The sequence below is a fragment of the Scleropages formosus genome, chromosome 10 (genome assembly GCF_900964775.1).
Source record: "Scleropages formosus chromosome 10, fSclFor1.1, whole genome shotgun sequence".
Classification (NCBI taxonomy): domain Eukaryota; kingdom Metazoa; phylum Chordata; class Actinopteri; order Osteoglossiformes; family Osteoglossidae; genus Scleropages; species Scleropages formosus.
The window spans coordinates 24,455,695-24,474,933 of record NC_041815.1 but is presented as its reverse complement, the minus strand read 5'-3'; the positions used below and the strand labels follow the sequence as shown (position 1 = coordinate 24,474,933).

The 19,239-nt window shown below is 45.8% G+C and overlaps 2 protein-coding genes across 4 annotated transcripts in view; both read right to left on the bottom strand.

Annotated features, from left to right (window-relative positions):
- Positions 1 to 1,585: 1,585 nt before the first annotated feature.
- On the bottom strand, positions 1,586 to 4,677 carry lyrm9 (LYR motif containing 9). Of its 3 annotated transcripts, none has more exons than XM_018748532.1 (3): positions 4,391 to 4,677; positions 2,805 to 2,897; positions 1,586 to 2,353 (listed from the first exon to the last, which is right to left on the bottom strand). In XM_018748532.1, the coding sequence occupies exons 1-3, from the start codon at positions 4,514 to 4,516 to the stop codon at positions 2,339 to 2,341; spliced, it is 234 nt and encodes a 77-aa protein (XP_018604048.1). In that variant the 5' UTR covers positions 4,517 to 4,677; the 3' UTR covers positions 1,586 to 2,338. The 3 variants fall into 3 exon arrangements, with proteins under 3 accessions (XP_018604048.1, XP_018604046.1, XP_018604047.1); XM_018748530.1 differs by having other exon boundaries at positions 1,586 to 2,348; XM_018748531.1 differs by having other exon boundaries at positions 1,586 to 2,348; positions 4,400 to 4,677.
- Positions 4,678 to 9,171: 4,494 nt separating this feature from the next.
- nlk2 (nemo-like kinase, type 2) overlaps positions 9,172 to 19,239 on the bottom strand; it is a 45,673-nt gene continuing 35,605 nt past the window's right edge. Inside the window, exons 8-11 of the mRNA XM_029255773.1 lie at positions 14,241 to 14,327; positions 12,120 to 12,318; positions 11,230 to 11,323; positions 9,172 to 10,995 (exon numbers count right to left, since the gene is read on the bottom strand). Of these exons, the coding sequence (XP_029111606.1) occupies positions 10,941 to 10,995; positions 11,230 to 11,323; positions 12,120 to 12,318; positions 14,241 to 14,327 (435 nt within the window). The 3' untranslated portion in view covers positions 9,172 to 10,940. The remainder of the gene's footprint in view (positions 10,996 to 11,229; positions 11,324 to 12,119; positions 12,319 to 14,240; positions 14,328 to 19,239) is intronic.

The window sequence follows — 19,239 nt, the reverse complement described above, 5'->3', positions numbered from 1 at the left end:
AGGTGTTTCATATCAGTCTCTGATAAGATGAGCCGTTTTTCAGCTGTTTATTCATTCAAGCCGAGTTTTAGACTGCAGACGGTCAAAGATCATTATTGTTTTCAAATGTACTGTTTTCTTACTTTTGATGTTCTTCCGTTCCTTCTGTAAACAAAATCTTAATTTGAGAAATACGGTCCTGTGTGTCCATTAAAATTACAGGAAAGACAATTAATGAAGGTGGGAAATTTTAAAAGCTTTCATAATATTATGAATAACCTGATGAACACATTGCCTGCATATATACTGTATATTCCGCTGTTTATTATTTTTATAATATTCTTCTTCTTATTATTAATACATGAGTACCCAGCAGAGATAAACCAAAATGAAAGATATTAATCCTTATTAACCATAGTTCTGGTTATTGTTATTGTCCAACAATAACAATGATGTAATAATGTACATGATGAATGAGAAGTGTGGAACTAGCCATATACTGTTCTTTTGAGATGCCCAATGTTGGACTGATCTAACCAACATCATTTTACATTAGAACAGGTGTATCTATGAGGTATGAGTGAACACCCCTCAGTTTTTTCATATCTGTATTGGTTATGGAGTTTGACCCGTCACACCGCAGTCATTAAGCAGACACGCTGAGTATGATACAGCCCTAAACTGAGGCCGTCTCACAGTGTTGTCACGGTAGCCTGAGAATACAATTAATTTACAGACAAGAACATGAATGAACAGAAGTCACGTGAAGATGTCCTTTCAAATACTAATTTAATTCATACATCTTGTATAACCGATTTTCCTAAGGCAGGGTCACAGTAGTCCAGGGTCTGTCCTTGACGCACAGTATGAGGCAGGGTACACCCTGGATGGAATGCCACACACATATTCACTCACTCGCTCTTGCGCACACACACACTAATGGCAGCTTTGTCACCAGTTTGAATGAGACATATGTTTGTGGACTATGGGAGGAAACCAGAGCACCCTGGGCCCTGAGGCTCCAGTGCTAGCCGCTCATTTTAATACTCTATACAGTAGCAAGAAAAAGTATGTGAACCCTTCAAAAATTACTGCATTCGTGTATAAATGTCTTAAAATCTGGTTTGATGTTCATCTGAGTTGCAGTAATCGACAAACACAATCTGTTTTAACTAATAACACACAAATTATTGTTTTGTTCTTGGGGAACGACCACAAGAGAGCCGTGCACACCAGACAATGCTTGGTTGAGATTATTGCTGCCAAAGGAGGATCAACTAGCCACTAAATCCAAGTGTTCACTTACTTTTTCAACAGCACTGTGAGTGTTTAATGGGATGCGTTCAATAAAGCCATGAAAGATTATAACTGTTTGTGTGTTGTTATAATCAGTGTTTGTCTATACTTGTGACCTTGATGAAGATGACATTTTATGAACAATTAATGCAACCAACTAATTCCAAAGGGTTCACATACTTTTTCTTGCTACTGTATTAGACGCACACGCAACCAAAAACCCAGTAGATTCTAGACTTTAAAAGCAGTTGAGCAATAACATTTATACATGACTGCAACACACTGCAAATCACAGCGAGACACATAAGAGTTAAGACATTCAGGATTTATTATGAAAACAAAAATATCGTAGAGGCCGGGTGGCGGGACCCCTCCCTTCCTCCCGTGCCATACAGTGTATTTGTGTTTTAATGACGTTTTAATAAGCCTTTGGTGCATTGTGTTAGTTCTTCATGTGTTAATGATGGTTTAGGCAGGTTATTGCGAATCTGTAATATATGACTGCCCACCACCAGCATGCCTTCTGCTGCACCTTGTGTCCTTGTATTTGTATGCATTTTAGGGTGAGGAAAAAGTAAAAGGTTTGTGCCTGTGCCACACATGAATAACAATAATAATAATAATAATAATAATAGCAAACACCTTGGTTCCCTGAGTTGCCTGTTATCACAGTCTGAAAATTATATACATTTATCGTAAGCAGCCTGTGATTGACCATTGCCAGAAACTCTGACATCTCGAAAATCTCTAACTCACAGCATTGGCTGTTTGAATCCATCCAGTCTAGTCTGAGACAGTAATTCAGGGTCTCTGTTGTGCGATGGGGGCTGTCACCTGTTGCAGCTGGGCATTCAGCTCATTTGTACGAAGACATTATTCTCCATGACATTTTTAAGTGTTTAAGAGCGTAGAGGGAAGCTGTAGAGAAACCAAGGTGCTGTCCCCTGATCTCAGTGGCTCCATCACTGTTATTACAGAGGACTCCAGAGAGGGACCCGGAGCAGCGCAACATCCATCCTTCTTCTGCACCTTCCACACCTTTGTCTCCTTCTCCCACAACTCTTCACTTTTTGCTGTACTGCAAAAGCAAACGGCCAAAGCAGTCAGAGCTGAAAGTTTGTACGACACACATCTGTCAAACAAACATGCGATTTGGAGAAAAGATTAAATCTGTGTTCGAGGACTCTGACTCCATTAGGAGACACAGTCAGTCCGGACACGTCCTCTATTGCAACTGCATACGGCAACGTCATACATACACAACGTGCACCACGTACACACAAACACACGTAAGTTATCCTGTTGCCATGACAACAAGAAGTCCTGGTGTAACAACACTTTCTGATCACAGTGAAGAGACAGACCAAGAACTTGGGGGTTCGAGTCTCTGCCCAGTCTCCTGATTCACACCCCGTCATGACACCTGGCCCAGCCTCAGAGTTCCAGTGTGTCCTGCGAACCAGGGAGTGTGCCCCCCTCCCCCTCTCTCTCTCTCTCTCTCTCTCTCTCTCACACACACACACACACACCTTTTCCAGGATCCAGTCAGCATCATCAATGGCCCGTTTGATAATCTGCTGGATACGCTCGGGGTCATCTTCATCCGAGTGGCTGTTGAAGCCCTGAGAAGACCAGGAATAAACCACACATGACATCTACGAATCGCTTTCTCGTGCAACCAATAGTTAGCTAAAGAGGTGTGCTTGGAACCTGAAGGTTGTGAGTTCAAGCCCCACTTCCTGCTACTGCTCTAGTACCCTTGAGCAAGGTATTTACATGAACTGGTCCAATAAAGCTGTATAAATGGACCAAATACTGTAAGGTGCTTTGGAAAAAAGATAAACTATCATTGTAAGTTTTTTTGCTCAAAGTGATTAAAGAGAACTTTCCAGATTACTGCGGCAGGAAGAAATTCAGAAGCGGAAACACCGTGTCTTGTCTGTTCCAGAGGAGACCCAGCCTGACTGAGCGAGATGCAAATTAGAGCGACCCAGGCCAGCCTTGACGACACATGGCAGGCTGGAGTCAGTGGTGAACCTTTAAATGTGTAACATAATAATGCCGCACTTACCCGATACAGCAGGTGGCATAGCAGTTAGTGACATGGCCTTGGGACCTGCAGGTTGCTGGTTTAAGCTCCCTGATGCTGCTGCTGTACCCCGGATCATAGTACTTACACAGTATTTACACTGAATGGCTCCAGTAAAAATACCCAGCTGTATGAATGGGCCAAATGCTATTGGTTACCGTGAATAAAGTTTCAGGTAAACGTATGAATTTTAGTTTTAGGGTTTCAGTAGGATGAGAAGCTGGCAGCTGCACACCCATCTCAACTGAACAAGGTACTTTGAACTATCAGAGGAAAATTGTACCGCTGTATAAAAGGGGAAAAAACATTGTAAGCAGCTTCACACTGTAGGTCACTGGGGGGGAAAAAAAAAAAAAAGAAGCTTTTACTTGCTTGGCCTGGTGAGGGTCACAGAAATAATTAAATACTGTAACTCGCTTGTGTCCCCAGTCTGTGACACCTTTCAGCAAATCTTTCCTTTTAGGTTTATTAATTTATGACACTTTCACTCGGGGGGGAGGGGGGGGCATGGTGGCGCTGCTGTCTCACACTCTCTGGGTGGTGCGAGAGAACGTGGGTTCGATCCCCGCTCAGTCTGTGTGGAGTTTGCACGTTCTCCCTGCGTCTGTGTGGGTTTCCTCCCACAGTCCAAAGACATGCTGTTCAGGTTCCGCCATAGTGTGTGAGTGACAGAGAGAGTGTGTTTCACTGATGTATGGATGAGTGACCCAGTGTAAGTAGGGTATCTAGCAGTGTAAGTCACCGTGGTGAATAAGGGGTGTGGTCTGGTAACACTACATAGAGTTCATTGGAAGTTGCTTTGGAGAAAAGTGTCTGCTAAGTGAATAAATGTAAAAGTGACTCAGTGTTAAGCTACTCACACAGTCATGATTTACCATACAGCTGGGTAATTTTACTGGAGCAAAGGGCCTTGTACAAGCCAGGTACAACAGCAGGTGGGGTTCAAACCTGCAACCTTAAGATCCAAAGAGTCACAGCACTGCTCTAACCAACGGTACCAGCAATCAATCAATCGATCGATGCCACCTGTCTCACGGCATGTCGGTAGTGTTGCTCCATGGCCGCCGTTGGCAGCAGTTTGCAGCAGCGCAGCAGGTAGCGGTACAGGTGCGCGGGGGTCCGGACCAGGGCGGCGCTCGGCCGGGGAGACATGTGGGCGCAAGCGGGACACAGCAGGGCGCCGCCGAGCGGTGCAGCAGTGAGGAGCGGGGAACCGCAGGTCCTTACAGAGACTCCGCGCAGCGACACCGTTTGAAGACCGACTGAGTTCCGGGGATCCGCTTACGCGGGAGGACGGCGCCGTGCGTCGGCCTGTCCGAGCCGGGCGGAAACAGAGGCCGCTCACCTTGGTTCCTACACATCGGACCGCGAATTCTTCTTATTGCTACATTTCACACTATATTTAAATGTAACGTCCAAACATTTTCATATTCCGATGAATTTTTTTTTTTTTTTTGCGCTAAATAAAACTAAAAAGCTTGTATCGAAAATCATAGATTAGTTGTACTGATACCACAACAGTTTAGTTCTTTATTGCTGTTACGACAACAATAATTCATCCAGTATCAATAAGTCGCACACATTGTGTGTAGAGCGCAGGGTCGCAGTGGTCCGGAGCCTATCCGGGATGCATGATATGGCGTGCGGCTGTGTACAGCCTGCATGGGATGGCGATCAGTCACAGGATGGACACACACACACACACACTGTAATGATGACGTATCATGGTGGAGACTAAGGGGTTGCTCCGCCCCCTCGGCCCTTGCTCCCGCGCGCGCAGGCTGATATACTTGGCCGTGTACACATTTTGTGCCTCGCACGTTCTGGAGATTACTTTAATGTTATTTTATTGTAAGGACAGCTGTGTGAAATATGTCATCCATAGTTGCCTACAAGATATTAAAAAGAAGAGCTTCCTTTTCTTTTGTCCGTGTCCGTCTGGATTTATATAATTATACGCCAAAGTTTCTGGAATCCACGTGAGGATCTGGGCTAACTCATTAGCCGGATCGTTACAACACACACACACACATATATATATATATATACCCCCCCCCCCCCCCGTTTGGTTTGTGATCTCTGCAAAAACATGCAAACTCCACACCGACCGAGCAGGATCCGAACCCGTGTCCGAACCCGTGTCCCAGGAGCGTGAAGCCCTCTCCAATACCTGCTGTGGCGCCATCCCACCCAATAATGACAAACAGATACGGTATATAGATGGGTAGATCTGTCAGGATTATATAATCCAAATCTCTTGCACGACTTCATCTGTAGCGAAAATGAATTTTTTGACACAAAATGTTCCACATCCCACACCCGACGCATTCATACATTCATAGACTGTCGCCGGTTGCGCACAATCCCCATCTGCGGCACATACTACGGTAACTTGCCGCAGCTTACTGGAAAGCTGTGAAATTCCCTCTCTGTCATAATGTCGAGGCTCGCTTTAATAAGGGGGCCGTGAGCTGCGAGGTGCTGACTGCGCGCTGTCTGGCCGGAGCCCTCGGCCTCGTCCAGCTGCGCCGTGGGGCCGCGCGGAGCTCCCGCCGCGCGCGGGGATCAATGGCCCCTTTGTGAGGGCCGAGAAGGCGCGCGGAGACCCCGTCGCTCCGCGCATTAGCGGGCCGTGACTCATCTCCTTCTGTCGGCGGGCCGGCCGTTCCCCACAGGATTCCCCAACCCCGCGTGTGACATTTCGCAATTTCGTCTTTTCGGGCCTTTCGCAAGCCCACCTTCGGATGGAGCGCGGCTGCTTGTCACCTGGCGTCCGATCGCAGCGGTTCGGCATCGTGGGAAAGGCGGCTTCTCGAAAACATAGGATCGACAACGAGGGGAGAAAGGGAAGGCGAAAGGTCGGGGCAGCTGGTGGCACAACGGTTAGAAGCGCCGTGTGTGTCGGGACCTTAAGGTCATAAGTTCAAATCCCAGCAGTAGTCTGCTTGAGCAAGCTACTTACTCTAAACTTCTGCAGTAAAATTTACCCCACTATAATTGTGGGTGGGTAGCTCAACACTAAGTTGCTTTGAAGAAAGGTGTCAGATAAATATGGAAGTGGAAGGTAGCACAACTGCTTGTCACGGCAACGCAGGGTGCGAGGCCGAGGGGGGAGAGGACACACCCGGGACAGGACGCCAGTCCCTTGCAGGGCACCCCAAGCAGGACTCGAACCCCAGAGCCACCACACCCCCCGTAGTACATACTCATACTCACCCAGTGCTGTTGGAAAGCATGTGACCCCCCTTGTGTCCCTTACTTTTACTATTAAATGGTTTTGATGGTTTAATGAGAACTAGTCTTTCCCCCTTGACATAATAGGTGAGTAATGAGCAATTCCATCCCTCACTTTAGAGGAAATCATATATGTAGTAGAAAAACTGCAGTGTAGCTCCAAAAATTAGTTTTTAAGTTTGTCATTTTCCTTGTATGAAATATTAATCTCTACAGGGTTCACAAAATTAAGCAGCACTGCATATGTCATTTTTCCAAAGAACCAGAGAGAATTCCCACTTTGCCACAGCTTCGAACATCTCCGCTTAGCATCCAACATGTTCCTCAACCACGACACCAGCTCGTCTCTGAGCCGCAAACCCAAGCTGGTTACCAAACCTTTGTTTGAACTCGGTTCACACGTAGCCCTACTAACCCCTGGTCATCTTTCAGAGGAGCTCACCTTCTCCCTGTCGGAAGGTCCATGCAGGGTCCCTGACTCCAGAGCCCCGGGACAGGCGATGTACTGTGGTCCATCAGAGATGGACTCTGCCCTACCTGGAGACCTCCTTGGGGTGGTCGAGAACCTTCTGGACGACTCAAATCTTGCAGAATGAACTAAGATCAGAAAGTGGGGTGGGGGGGGACCCAAAGGTACACAGGTTTGATCAATAGCGACACCCTGTGGACAGTAATTTCTACATCCAAATCAGAATTAGAACTATACACCTGTCATATTTGTCCAGGGCAACTTAGTATTGTTCTTCTGCACTGCACATTTACTACAGCGATTCAGGGTAAATACTGTACCTTTCTCCCTTCAGGAGTGGGATGTGAACAGAGATCCTTCTGCAAGGCAACCCTAACCACTATACAGTATGCAGCCTATGCATCAGGTAGACAGACTTCTCATTGAAAAGCAAATAAGTGAATTTGGAAATGGAAAGTATAATCTGACAGTTACAAACCATTTAGAATTTAGTGACAATTTTTTTTTTTTTTTTTTACATTTTTACTTTGCAAACGAACTACACAGTGAATGCATTTAGATAGGATGTCTACTCCCAGGGCCTGCTGCTGCACACATTCTAGAAACAGAGAATTCATATTTACACAACATCTGACAGCTTATGGTTCACACAACGCGTAATGATCGCAGCAGCGAACTTGTCATTAACGTGCATGTTCAACCTAGACAGATCGGCTGTGGTTTCTGTACTGTATTAATTTGCGCAACCTCAATTTTTTTCAATTCGGCTGAATTGAATTAAACCTCAGTTTAACCGCACCACTTGGAATGTGTTGCCACTTCAGTAAAAGGGGTAAAAGTGTAATAACGTATGATTCAAGTTATGGGCAGGTGCAGGGACCTTGTGGACCATTTGACACCTGGGACACATTTCACTAATGAATGGCTGGTCACACAACTGTCCACTGCAAGTCACCAAGTGTCCACTAGGTGGCAGCTGGAAACTGAAGAGGAATGAATGACATGTGGCAGAACATAAGAAAAATTACAGAACATTTTCGTTTTGTTTAAATGTCACATTTAATGAGTTTCACCACTGTACTTCAAATCTACATTTTTATAAAGTGACCGGCGATTTTGCCACACAGAGTAAAATACATCCCAAGGAAAAAATCCCGGCCTTCTTATTCTTTCACTTTAAGTTTAGCTTTCTGGATGACAAAAGCAGGACTTCTTGTACATCTTAAAATTTATTATATAATCAAATTACATTACCTCTGAGTATAAACTTCAAATGTTTTATAAAAACCTTTTGATAGCACAAGTACCAGTTCAGATTTTGTCCAACACAATTGGCAGAATGTTGTTAGTATCTCACAGCACACAGTTTTTTGTCTGGTTTCCCACAAAAAGTTGTCCATTTTTTCCCCAGACTTCCTTCAAATGCAAAATATTTCAAAGAAAAAAAAAAGTGTTGCAAACTCCACACAGCCAATTTTTCTCTGGGCCACAGAGGTCAAGGATCATTTTCATACATGAACAAGAATAATAATTAACAGTGCAGAATCTATGAGCCAAGATCTCGATTTCTTTACGAACAAGGGACTCTACGGCCCTCCCCAGTCCAATTTCAGTCCATTGCACGTCTGCATACAGGTGGGGGGAGACTGTCAATGATTTAAATATAAAAGCTGGAAGGGACATTCAAGTTTCTAATAACATTAAATTAAAAGTGTGTGGAGGTAAACAACCAAGTCGTTGAGCTCAGGAGGTAGAGACCAGCATTTTGAATCCATTATATACATATACACACAATAGTTCAGTGTTTTTTCTAAAGCAGGAAAAATTAAAAGAATAATTATATTATCAATAATAAAATAAAAGCAAAAAGAAAAAAACAGAAAAAGCTTCTACTTTGATACTGATATCCACAGCTCTTCAGCACACAAGACACAATTAACATAATTGGTTATGTGTTTTTTTTTTTTTTGCTTAAAAAAAGACTGATTAAAAAACACTTTCCAGTGCAGGGGAAAAAAAAGACAAAAGAAAATAGATATTTATACATTTATATATTTATATATATTTATATATATATATATATATATATAGAGTCTCAAAAATAAAATCAAATTCACAGCCCTACCAAATGTGCAGGCTAATTCAACTTCTATACAGCAGTACTGTCTCGTCTTATTTTTGTAGGTTTTTATTCCATTTTTTAAAATGTTTTCATTTAAACTACTATTGTTTTCCCACGTATGTACATATTATCTGTGGACCATGAGAAATGCATGCCATAGTATGCTAAAAAGAAACAAAATTTAAAAATAGTTTTATTCTGAGGGTGCTTCTGAGCAGATGCAGTCAGTGGTACAGGTGTGTGGTTGTGTGTGTTTATGCAGACAGGATTAAACTGCTGTTTGTGACACCATAAAGGAAACTTAATGGGGTGGAAAGTAAAAAAAAATTGTTAGCCATGCCATTCACAGAAAAGCGAGCCTCTGGAAACGACAGGACACACTCGTGCTGCGCTGCGTGTGTCCGTGCGCTTTCTGGGGGAAAGACGGTGGACAGAAACATCACTTCCTCCGCGCTGTTTTTTCCTTCATAGTCCCCGCTGCCGCTCACTGACGCCAGCAGTCCCACAAGGGGATCTTAGTCCTCAACCTTCAGTCAACTGTTTAAAATAAATTATGACATCAAGGAATGGCTCAATGTTACTTCTTAAACCCCTCCGTAGTTATCGTCTCTCATCGTTGAACCATCTCACCTCCCTCCTCAGAATAACTTATTTCTTTGGGTTTAGTTTGTCACTGTGATGCCACCCGTCTTCCCAGGACTGACATACTGACTGGGTGGAGACCGCTGTCGACTGGGATGAGCACAGCAGTACAGCAGGAAGTGACGACACTGCATGCCCTGTAGCCCTGCAGAGCACACCACTCTGTCCACGCAGAGGGGGCAGAGCCTCCTTTGTTCCGCTCTGCTTTAGTTACACCACTGTGTCCTACGACTGACGCAAGGGTCTCCGAACCTGGCGCTTTTTTGGGCATATGGCCTGTGAGGATTTGAACCCTCTGATGTGGCTGCCGCACAGGACTGGAATTGCTTGCCTAGTCTGTTTTTAGCCACAATGCATTGAAGAGAGAGAGAGGTTAAAAAAAGAAAAAAAGCCAGACGCACACGGGTGGCACCTGAACTCTGTGGCTTCCGCTTCATCAATGCCACATTCTGCCGCCTTGGTAATATAGACCTGCTCGCTGCCCTGGTGCTATACTCAAACAGACTGCCACGCGGGCCAAGTACAGCCTGAGCCACACAAGCACCCCAGACACTGGCTGGGAGAGATGCCGCTGCGAAGGCTACACCCGCAAGGGCTTCGCACAAAGAGCCCTACGTGACAGTGCTGTGTGGCGGCAAACGAAAAAAGAAAACTGTGTTCCTCCACAGTTCCCTCAAACGCCCTGCATCGTGAACTGAGTACTGAGTGGCAAGTCTCCATTGGATGGAGATGCTGTAGCGCCATGCAAGCCGGCCCTGCTCTCTGAGTAGGCGGGGTCTGCTAGCCCCGCCCTCTCAAGTAACATTCAAACCCACCGGGTGCTGCCCAGGTCAGCTCCGTGCTGTGGGGGTCTAAATGTCGGTGCGTAACATGCTGATGTCCTGAGCATGCACACACGGCTCCCCCAGTGCAGGCCCACCTGCACCTCCCCACCTGAACCCTCAGACCACAAACAGCAGTGGTTGATTCTTTAAAACTTCATTAGTTAAGATTACAGTACACACATGATCGACATAGCTAGTCCTAGACTCCAGTGAAATGCTACATAGGTTTTGGATCCCTCGCCTCAGTAGTAGGGTGTGTGGGGATGTGGGAGGGGCATCCATGGGCTACTCCCAAACCAGGGGGGATGGAGGCATCTCTGAGGGCTGGGCCACCGTGGAGCTGAGAGAGACACGGAGAAACAGAGAGAGAGAAAAACTGAGTCGGGCAATTAGCTAATGGAACCAGCTAATCCTCTTTCACTTGAGTGTTTAGCTTGTGCCGTACAAAAACACGCAAATGAGATTTTATAGTGGAATTACGTGCAAAGAAGAGGAGCCCATCGAGCCACGCCCACACTGAAGTCTATCCACAAGCAGGGCTGTCAGGTCAGACAGGTGGGGGGTGGGGGGTTACCTGATGAAGCTTTTGAAAGCCGCCGACTGAGGATTTATGCACAGTGGCACCCGACTGCCTTTTTGCTGCTCCAGGATGAACTGGTGGATGATTTCTGTGAAGGGGTGGGAGATGGGGAGGGGAAGGTGGTGGACAGTTAGTCACAGTCCTGTGCTAACTGCTCCTAGGCCCTTTTTACCCCAAACTAGGCCTGTCAGGAAAGGCCAAAAACTGAAAAGCAAACACGTTTGTGGTCGGAGCCAGGAATGCAGAGGGATGGCTGATCACGGCCCCTCTGCTTGCTGCTGGCAAAGGAACACTGAAGAACAGCCTGCTCAACGGGGACACCCCCTACAGGGGCACCATGGAACACCTTCATGCAAATCCTGTTAAGCCGACAAACCGTCGACTACCTAGAAGCGGGTTAATCCCTCAGTGGAAATAGCATGCGAGGAGGAGTAGTGTGAGGAAGGCCAGGTTTATTTTGGGCTTTCTTTATACTAAGCCTGCGTTGAGCCGACCGGCTCTCTTAATACCTGCTGACAGGACAGGACAAGCAGTCAGTGACTGAAGCCTGCCGGGTGGAAGGGGACTAAACTGCAGGACAAACATTGCTGAGGATTTCATAAATTAACACCGGCCGTGTTTCATCAAGTTCGTATAGCAATAAGAGCCCAATGTGGGGCAGAGCCACACTGAGGGATGTTGCCTGGCCTGACTGGACTGGATGAAGCAGGACTACCTGGTGCGATTACCAGCCACAGCCTTCCTAAGCAGCAGAGGGTACACCAAGCTTACACAAACGGTAAACTCTGGCATGCTGAGAGAAACAAGCCTTGGCTGCTGAGGTGATGCCAGGTGAAGGTGACGAAGACAAGCTAAGTATCCGGAGCGGGGCCATTCTCACTGACCTTTCACCTGCCGCACGGAGGTCAGGTTCTTTTCAAAGCCATCGTCAAACTTGGGGTTCGTGACAGGCTCAAAGTCGCTGGTGTAGGCGCGGCCTGAGGAAGTGGAGCAGCAGCACTTGCACATGCAGGTGTGATAGCGGAGCCGGCCCTCGTCCAGGTACGGGTGGGCCAGGGCATCCTTGGCGGAGATCCGCTTCGACTGCACAGAGAGAGTCGGTCACTTTGACAGAGTACAACACGTACACAAACATGCACACTAAACATGTATATATTATATGCATGTAGGCACGACCGCTATGTTCACGTGCATTATGGGTAAATGACAGCTTCAGGATAAATAAGCCTTTTATAGTGACAACAAGGTACCACTTATGGGTTGATGATCTGTGTTTAGACATAAAAGCCCACCAGTGGCTTACAGGTATATGTACCCGTAAGTATTCAGACAAAAAAACATGCAATGCCACAAAGGCAGCAGGTTGAATCTCATCAGCTGCCACAGCGCTGCTCCCAACTGCCAGTCATTAATGTGCTTGACTCCTTCCCTGAGGCAGCACTGTGCTGCCTGTAAGCACGGAGTGCTGTCAGCACTGGAGCAGCGGCAGGGAGATGTCGCCGGAGTCTCCTGACAAGGACCCGCAGGGAGAGCCTGCAGACAGAAGGCGATGGTCCCAACCCCACCAAGCGTGTGGCAGACTGTGGTTCCACACAGCCTGAACACTTCCTCTGAGCGTTAAGCGCCTAAGGCGCAAACACGGGTGCGTACAGGGTCCCAGTCGTTTAATCAGCTGTCTGTGCAGCAGGTAGGAACATGGACTTTTAAATGAAGGTTTGAGACCCATGCAGAGTACTACTGTTGCACCTTTAAAAGTGGTGGCAAATCTAAAATGAGAAGCTGTATAAATGGGTACAGGTCGCACTACATGGAAGTTTCAGGAAACAACATGATACACAGGCCCCTTAGTGTAAAAGTTTGTGTTAAGTTTGAGCTACACATCAAACATTTTAATTACATTTTCTTCATTTTCTAAAGTTTGTTGGTTGAAGAGGGAAAAGAACCTCTATTGTGACTCTACTACCTCTGCCCTTTGTTGGCAGTGAAACACACCCCAAAGGAACAGGAGGTATGGGATCGACCAGATTCAAATTCCTTCCAGTGCTCACAGCTTGTATCTGGGGTTTGCGGTGTTAGTGACCAATAAGATTATCAACACATTTTTATGGGATGAATCAATGAACAATTGGCACTGAACAGGAGTTTGTAGACAGAAGGTCATTTTCGTGTTATTTTTAATTAGTTTTCATTTTAATGCAGCTCAAAACAATAAAATTAATCAATGTAACTGTATTACTTTGGCCCTTAATTTTTTATTTTATTTTCATCATTATAGATTTTTTTCACATAATCTAGTCTAAATAAATCGAGACACCTGTACCTTTAACACGTTATCGTATAGAAAAATTTCAAAGTGGCAAGAACACTGGACATGTTTATGGATTAAACCGCTCAGCAAACACGACTGCATAGAAGGTTGGAACATCACGTATGACGTTTATTTTCAGTGGTTCTAAATTAGTTTTTCGTGCAGTGCTGTTTGAAGTTAATGAAAATAAACCTATCTGGAGTATTTTTTTTAATTTGCTATAGGTTTAATGTGAGGATTTTACAGAACCTAACAAGCAAATAAATCAAGGGACATTTGTATTAACATTTTATTGATAGTGGCTTTGTGGTAAAAGTGACTACAGATTTAAGAAACAAAGTGAGTCACAAGCAGACCGGCAGTCCGTACTGTGTCTAAGATGAGGAGCCATTGAACATCATAAATAGGTTTAGCATCAATCTGCTGGTTTACTCCAGGAGCAGAAGCTCACAATGGACAAGCTCTGTGTGAGTTTCACAGGGCCCGTCTCTACACTCGTCAAGCATCCGCTCTTCAGGTTCACTATCTTAGCGACAAAAGTTAGGGGATGAGGGTCGAGCTGGATGCTCGGCGACCGCCTGCTGCAAAGCCCTGACTGTAAGGTCACGCAGCAGACAAAGTATGGAAACTTCGATGGGTGGCTTCAGCTTCTTCAATCAACCGCATTACCTCACACTCCCTTCCCAACAAAACTCACCGGGTCAAACACCAGCATCCTGCACAGGAGGTGAACAGCTTCATGAGTGGCCTGGCTGGACAAGGTGTACAGGACAGGAAGCGATGGCTGCAGAGACAAGAAATGACATGTTACAGCAGAGGAATGGCCAGCGACATTCATTTTACAATTGGTGTACACGACAGCCGTGTGGAACACTATTGAAGAACATTTTCATTTCGGCTAAACTAAACAAAAGCAACACCGTGTACAATTTACAATTCGCTTTTGCTCAAATGAACACTTGTTTTAGACAGCATGCTTTTTTTTTTGATGGGGATGTGGGGAACAATGTAAAAGCTATTTTTACTCTCTCATTATGCACCCCCCCAGCTCAGAGTTGATTGAAAAGCCACCCAGCAAGGGTTTGTTTTCACTGATTAGGGTCTCCAGAGCGCACGTGCACACACGCGCACACACACACACACACACACCCCAACTTGTGATTCACACTCATCAGGACAGCTCCTTCCTGACATGTCTGTGCCTCACTCCTCTCTCCCACTAGGTTTCTCAGGACAGACAGAAGGCATGTGCGTTGAGACAGTCTGCTGGGAGCAGTATGTGCGCTATTTGGACGCAGTGGTGCTGTAGTTAAAACTGCGTTAAGTCTGATACATGTGGTCAGTACGTCACTGCGGATGCTTTGTGCTCGGTGTGTTACTGTGGAAGGAGTGATCTGCGTGCGTGTCTGTGTGTGTCACTATGTGTGATTGTGATCATGCTATTCTGAGCACCAGTTCCAAGGGTTTGCTGTGGTCTAAGTGTGCATTAACTGTGGATTAGCAGAGGATGTCACTCCAGACATATGAATGGGGTTGGCGTTCAATCCATGTGAAAATTACAGCAATGCTGACTCGGGCCAAAGGCCCCAAATCCCTGCACCGGATAGTGATGCCGCTCTGCTGGCTTCTGAAGAGATCCTCTCTCTTTCTGAGACGGTCACGGCTGTCCGAGCAAAGTCTCACCAGCCAGACAGTGTGTCAGAGACACTTCACAACCGGGGATAGAAGGCACATCAAACACTACTGCCCTTCCTCAAGCCTCTCATGCCAGGAGCCTCAGGCTCTGCCATCTCCACACCACTGGCCAGGTGATACTACCTGTCAGACTGCCAGTTCTCACACAAGAAAAGGGCACGTCCGACATTCAGCACCAACACGCAGCGGAGAAGCTCTGTACCACTTGCCCCTTCTACAAACGTGACCTGCCAATCCATACCCTGGTGTAAATAGGCCCTCTTTGCCCTGAACAACGAGGAAGGGCAATGGAGATGAAGGTCTGACTGGAGGCAATAAAGCTAAGCAACTTCCTGGGTGGAGCAGCGAGGTGAATGACATCCTGCATTGCCAATGGGCCTCTTTAGGGGGGGGGAGTGTTTCAAAACAGTGGGCTTCCTGACCCACTTCCTGAAGAGCTGCAGTTATGTCTGTCGCAGGAAGGAAAGGGATGTTGTTCTTGTAAATGAGGAGATAACTCGGGCAGTTCTTCTAGGAAAAGGGGCATCGCCCTCCCTATCCCACCCCTTGGCTCCTCTGTTGCTTCCCTTCATTATCATTCAGCTGCTCAGCACAGACTTTCACCCCAAGTTTATTACACTGCTTGCATGGGATACACTAGTCCACAAAGCCAGATGAGGAACTCGAGCTTAATCCCTTGCACAGGGTGGACCTACAGGGTCCCTGCTGGTAGCAGGAAGAGCCACCAGGCAGCAGATAGAATAACTTCATAACACAGACCGGTATCCTGAAGACCATGGGCTCAAGTAGCATAAGATGCTCCAGTAAAACATTCAGCTCTGAAGAGGTCAGATTTCATGTTCCTCTGAATGCTAGCTAATCACCATAAGAATAATAACAACAACAAAAATGAGCAGCATGGTGGAACAGCTGGCAGGACTGCAGTCTTACACCCATGAATTGAAATGTGGGTTTGAATCTGGCTCAGTTTGTTTGGTGGTGTTCTCCGTGTCTGTGTGGGTTTCCTCCCACAGTCCAAAGACATGTGTTTGTATAAATTGTATAAATGTGTTTTGTACAAATGTAATGCATGTAAACTGGTGACTGTAAATTGCCCTTAGTTTGTTTTTGCCTGTCCCATTTAGGATGTACCCTGTCTCACACCCTCCAGGATAGGGTTTCAACCACTGTGATGCTGACTTATACAAGTGGTTAATGATAATGGGTAGACATATAACAGGAATTTAAAAAAAAAATCCACATCAACCATCTTTCACTACTAGGTTGCTCCTTGGCAGTGGTGTCATACTGTAACCTGCCAACTTCCATCAGTGAGCAAACCCCCGTGGAATATAAGGACAGGGTGGGATGAGACTAATGTAGTAAATCAGTAATAGTGACAAAGAGGCAGAACTGCTGTTCTCTGGGGACACATACATCATGTCTGTAATCCAGATTAGGCCAGCACGTCTGACCTGCTACTGCCCGGCATGGACACCTCCTCCAGCGACACCAGACTTTCTAGCAGACAAAGGGCTCATTTCTCCCACAGTGCGTGAAAAACTAACCAGACGATACTAAAACGAAGAAGAGCTGTCACACAACTGGCATTTTAAATGCCACTTAAACCTGAGTAATAAAATGACAAACAACCCGGTGCTGAAGTTGCTGATTGCAGAGGGCTAAGTTTCTGATGGTAATAAAAACAAATACAAACACAGGAGTGTGAGGAGTTATAACGCTGCCACTGTGGCCTGTGAGGTAGGAGAGAGAGCGCTCCCTGATAAAGGGAGCGGTCAAACCCCAGGGCTGGCGGCACGCAGTCGGCTCACGCCGCCATCTCGCATCTGAATTACCGCCTGATCAAGACAGCTTGAGCGAAAGTAAATCCCCCCCGCCTGCCTCCGCCTTGCCCTGCTTGCTTCCTGTGTCAGTGAAAATGGCAGCACTTAGCTGAATTACAGTGGGAATCAGAGAAGGCTAGAGGAGGTGTTAAAGGGCCTCGCTACCAAATACTAAGTGTTGCGCAGAGCTACATCCTGCACATGGGTGTGGTCCGATTCCAGGAACCATCAGCAGGCTAACATATATTATTTAAACTGAACCGTCATAGGGCTGCACAGCGGCACAGCGGGTAGTGCTGGTTCCTCACTGACTCTGGCCTGTGGGTTCAGACATATGTTCGAAACAGTTTGTTTCTGTGGAGTTTGCATGTTATATCCATGTTTGTGTGGCGTTACTCGGAGTGCGCCGATTTCCTCCCTCAGTCTAAAGACGTGTTTCAGGTGAACTGACGACTCACAATTGTCCTGTGTGTGTGTGTGTGTGTTTTTTTTTTTACCTTGCTCTGCTGTGTCAGTGGCTAGATCCTTTTAAAGAGCTTAGTGTAGTGTGTTTAGCAGTCCAAGTCACCCTGGATGAACACCATTTAATAATAAGTTAATAAGAAATGACAGGGTGGAACAAACGCACAGCACTGGCTCCTTATGCTTCACTCCACCTGCCTGGACACTTTCAGAAACTAGGGGGTGTCCCCAGTGTAGCTTAACCCATGTGTGATCTCACTGGGACCAGAACACACCCAATGGAGCAGCCAGAGGCCAGTCGCAGAGGAGCAGCTGGTACCACAGTGGTTAGGGCTGCTACCTTTGTACTCAACTGCAGGTTCAAATCCCACTTTCAGCTGTAGTACACTTGAGTAAGGTACTTACCCTAAATTGCTCCAGTAATATTGTCCAACTGCTTAAATGGGTAAATACATGTACATAGTAGGGGGTTGAACAGACTAGTCGACTAGTCAATTTGTCGACCTTACTGCTCTGCGATGGCGCTTTAAGCTCGACATCGACTATAATCACGTGATTATGAGACTAACAGCATGGACGCCTCCAAGAAGACAACAGGGGAGGAGCTTGGTGGGTCATTGCAGCAAACCAGCAGCAGCGGCTCATCAAGCGTGTGGAAATACTTCACTAAAGATGAAGCCTGTGTTACTGTCACTTGCAAAATATGCAAGTCCGTCCTGAAGTACAACAAAAGTACAAGTGCAATGCACACTGACTCATCTGAAAAGGCATCCGTCTGCTAACATTAGCAGAGGAACAGTGCAAATCCACTTGACAGCAGTCAATTAGCGACTTCACCAAACGCCCTGCTGTAACAGAGAAAAGACGGCTGCAAATCACCAGTTTGCTGATGAATTCCATTGTCAAAGATATTAGACCTTTAACTGCAGTACATGGACAAGGCTTCAGAGAAATACAGCATTTATTTGAACCCGGCTACGATGTTCCATCTTACAACACACTGTGGAATACTATTAAACACTGGCCCTCATCTTCTTACACGCAAACCAGGATCGAAAAGTAAAAATTGCGACTGAGCAGGACAACAACTGAGAGTAGGCTTACGGGTTAGATTGTGCGTGAGTTTTGTTTTCCTCCCCAAGTTTTATAGCGTTATTTATTTTGCATCTGTCTTTTTTCTTTTGTACTTAAATGGGAGTTGCAGCATAAACATACAAGTGTTCTTGTTGCTGCTGAGTTGCAATCTGTTTATATATATAGCCCATGTATGAGCTATATATATATACACAGTATGTATATATATATATAGATAGTCCATGTATGAGCTGTCCGTTGTCGGTTTCACAAAACATTGTCAGTTGTTACAAAGCATTCTTTTCTCCTGTGTTTTTATTCATGACGTCATCAGCGATTAGTCAACATCGACTTGACTTTCATCATATACCTGTCGACTTTTAAAAAATCTGAAGTCGTACAACCCCTAGTACATAGCTTAAGATTGTAAGTTGCTTTAGAGAAAAGCATCAGCTAAATAAATAAATGTAATATAAACCTAAGGATTGCAGCTGAACAACATGGTCAGTGACACCAGTGAGCGATCATGTTCAACATAACCTCTGGCTCATTTGCTTGAGCAGCTCTGTTCAGCGTGGTTGGTGCCGCATTCTAGGCAGTGGAATTCGCATGGTCCATCTGTAAGGGGTGTTGATGTGGTTG

Coding starts and splice junctions, on each gene's coding strand:
- lyrm9 (XM_018748530.1), bottom strand. CDS start 4,516: ATGTCTCCCCGGCCGAGCGCCGCCCTGGTCCGGACCCCCGCGCACCTG. Junction 2,898..4,390: donor ACCGACATGCCGTGAGACAG/GTGGCATCGATC, acceptor TGGTCTTCTCAG/GGCTTCAACAGCCACTCGGA. Junction 2,349..2,804: donor CTGACTGGATCCTGGAAAAG/GTGTGTGTGTGT, acceptor TTTGCAGTACAG/CAAAAAGTGAAGAGTTGTGG.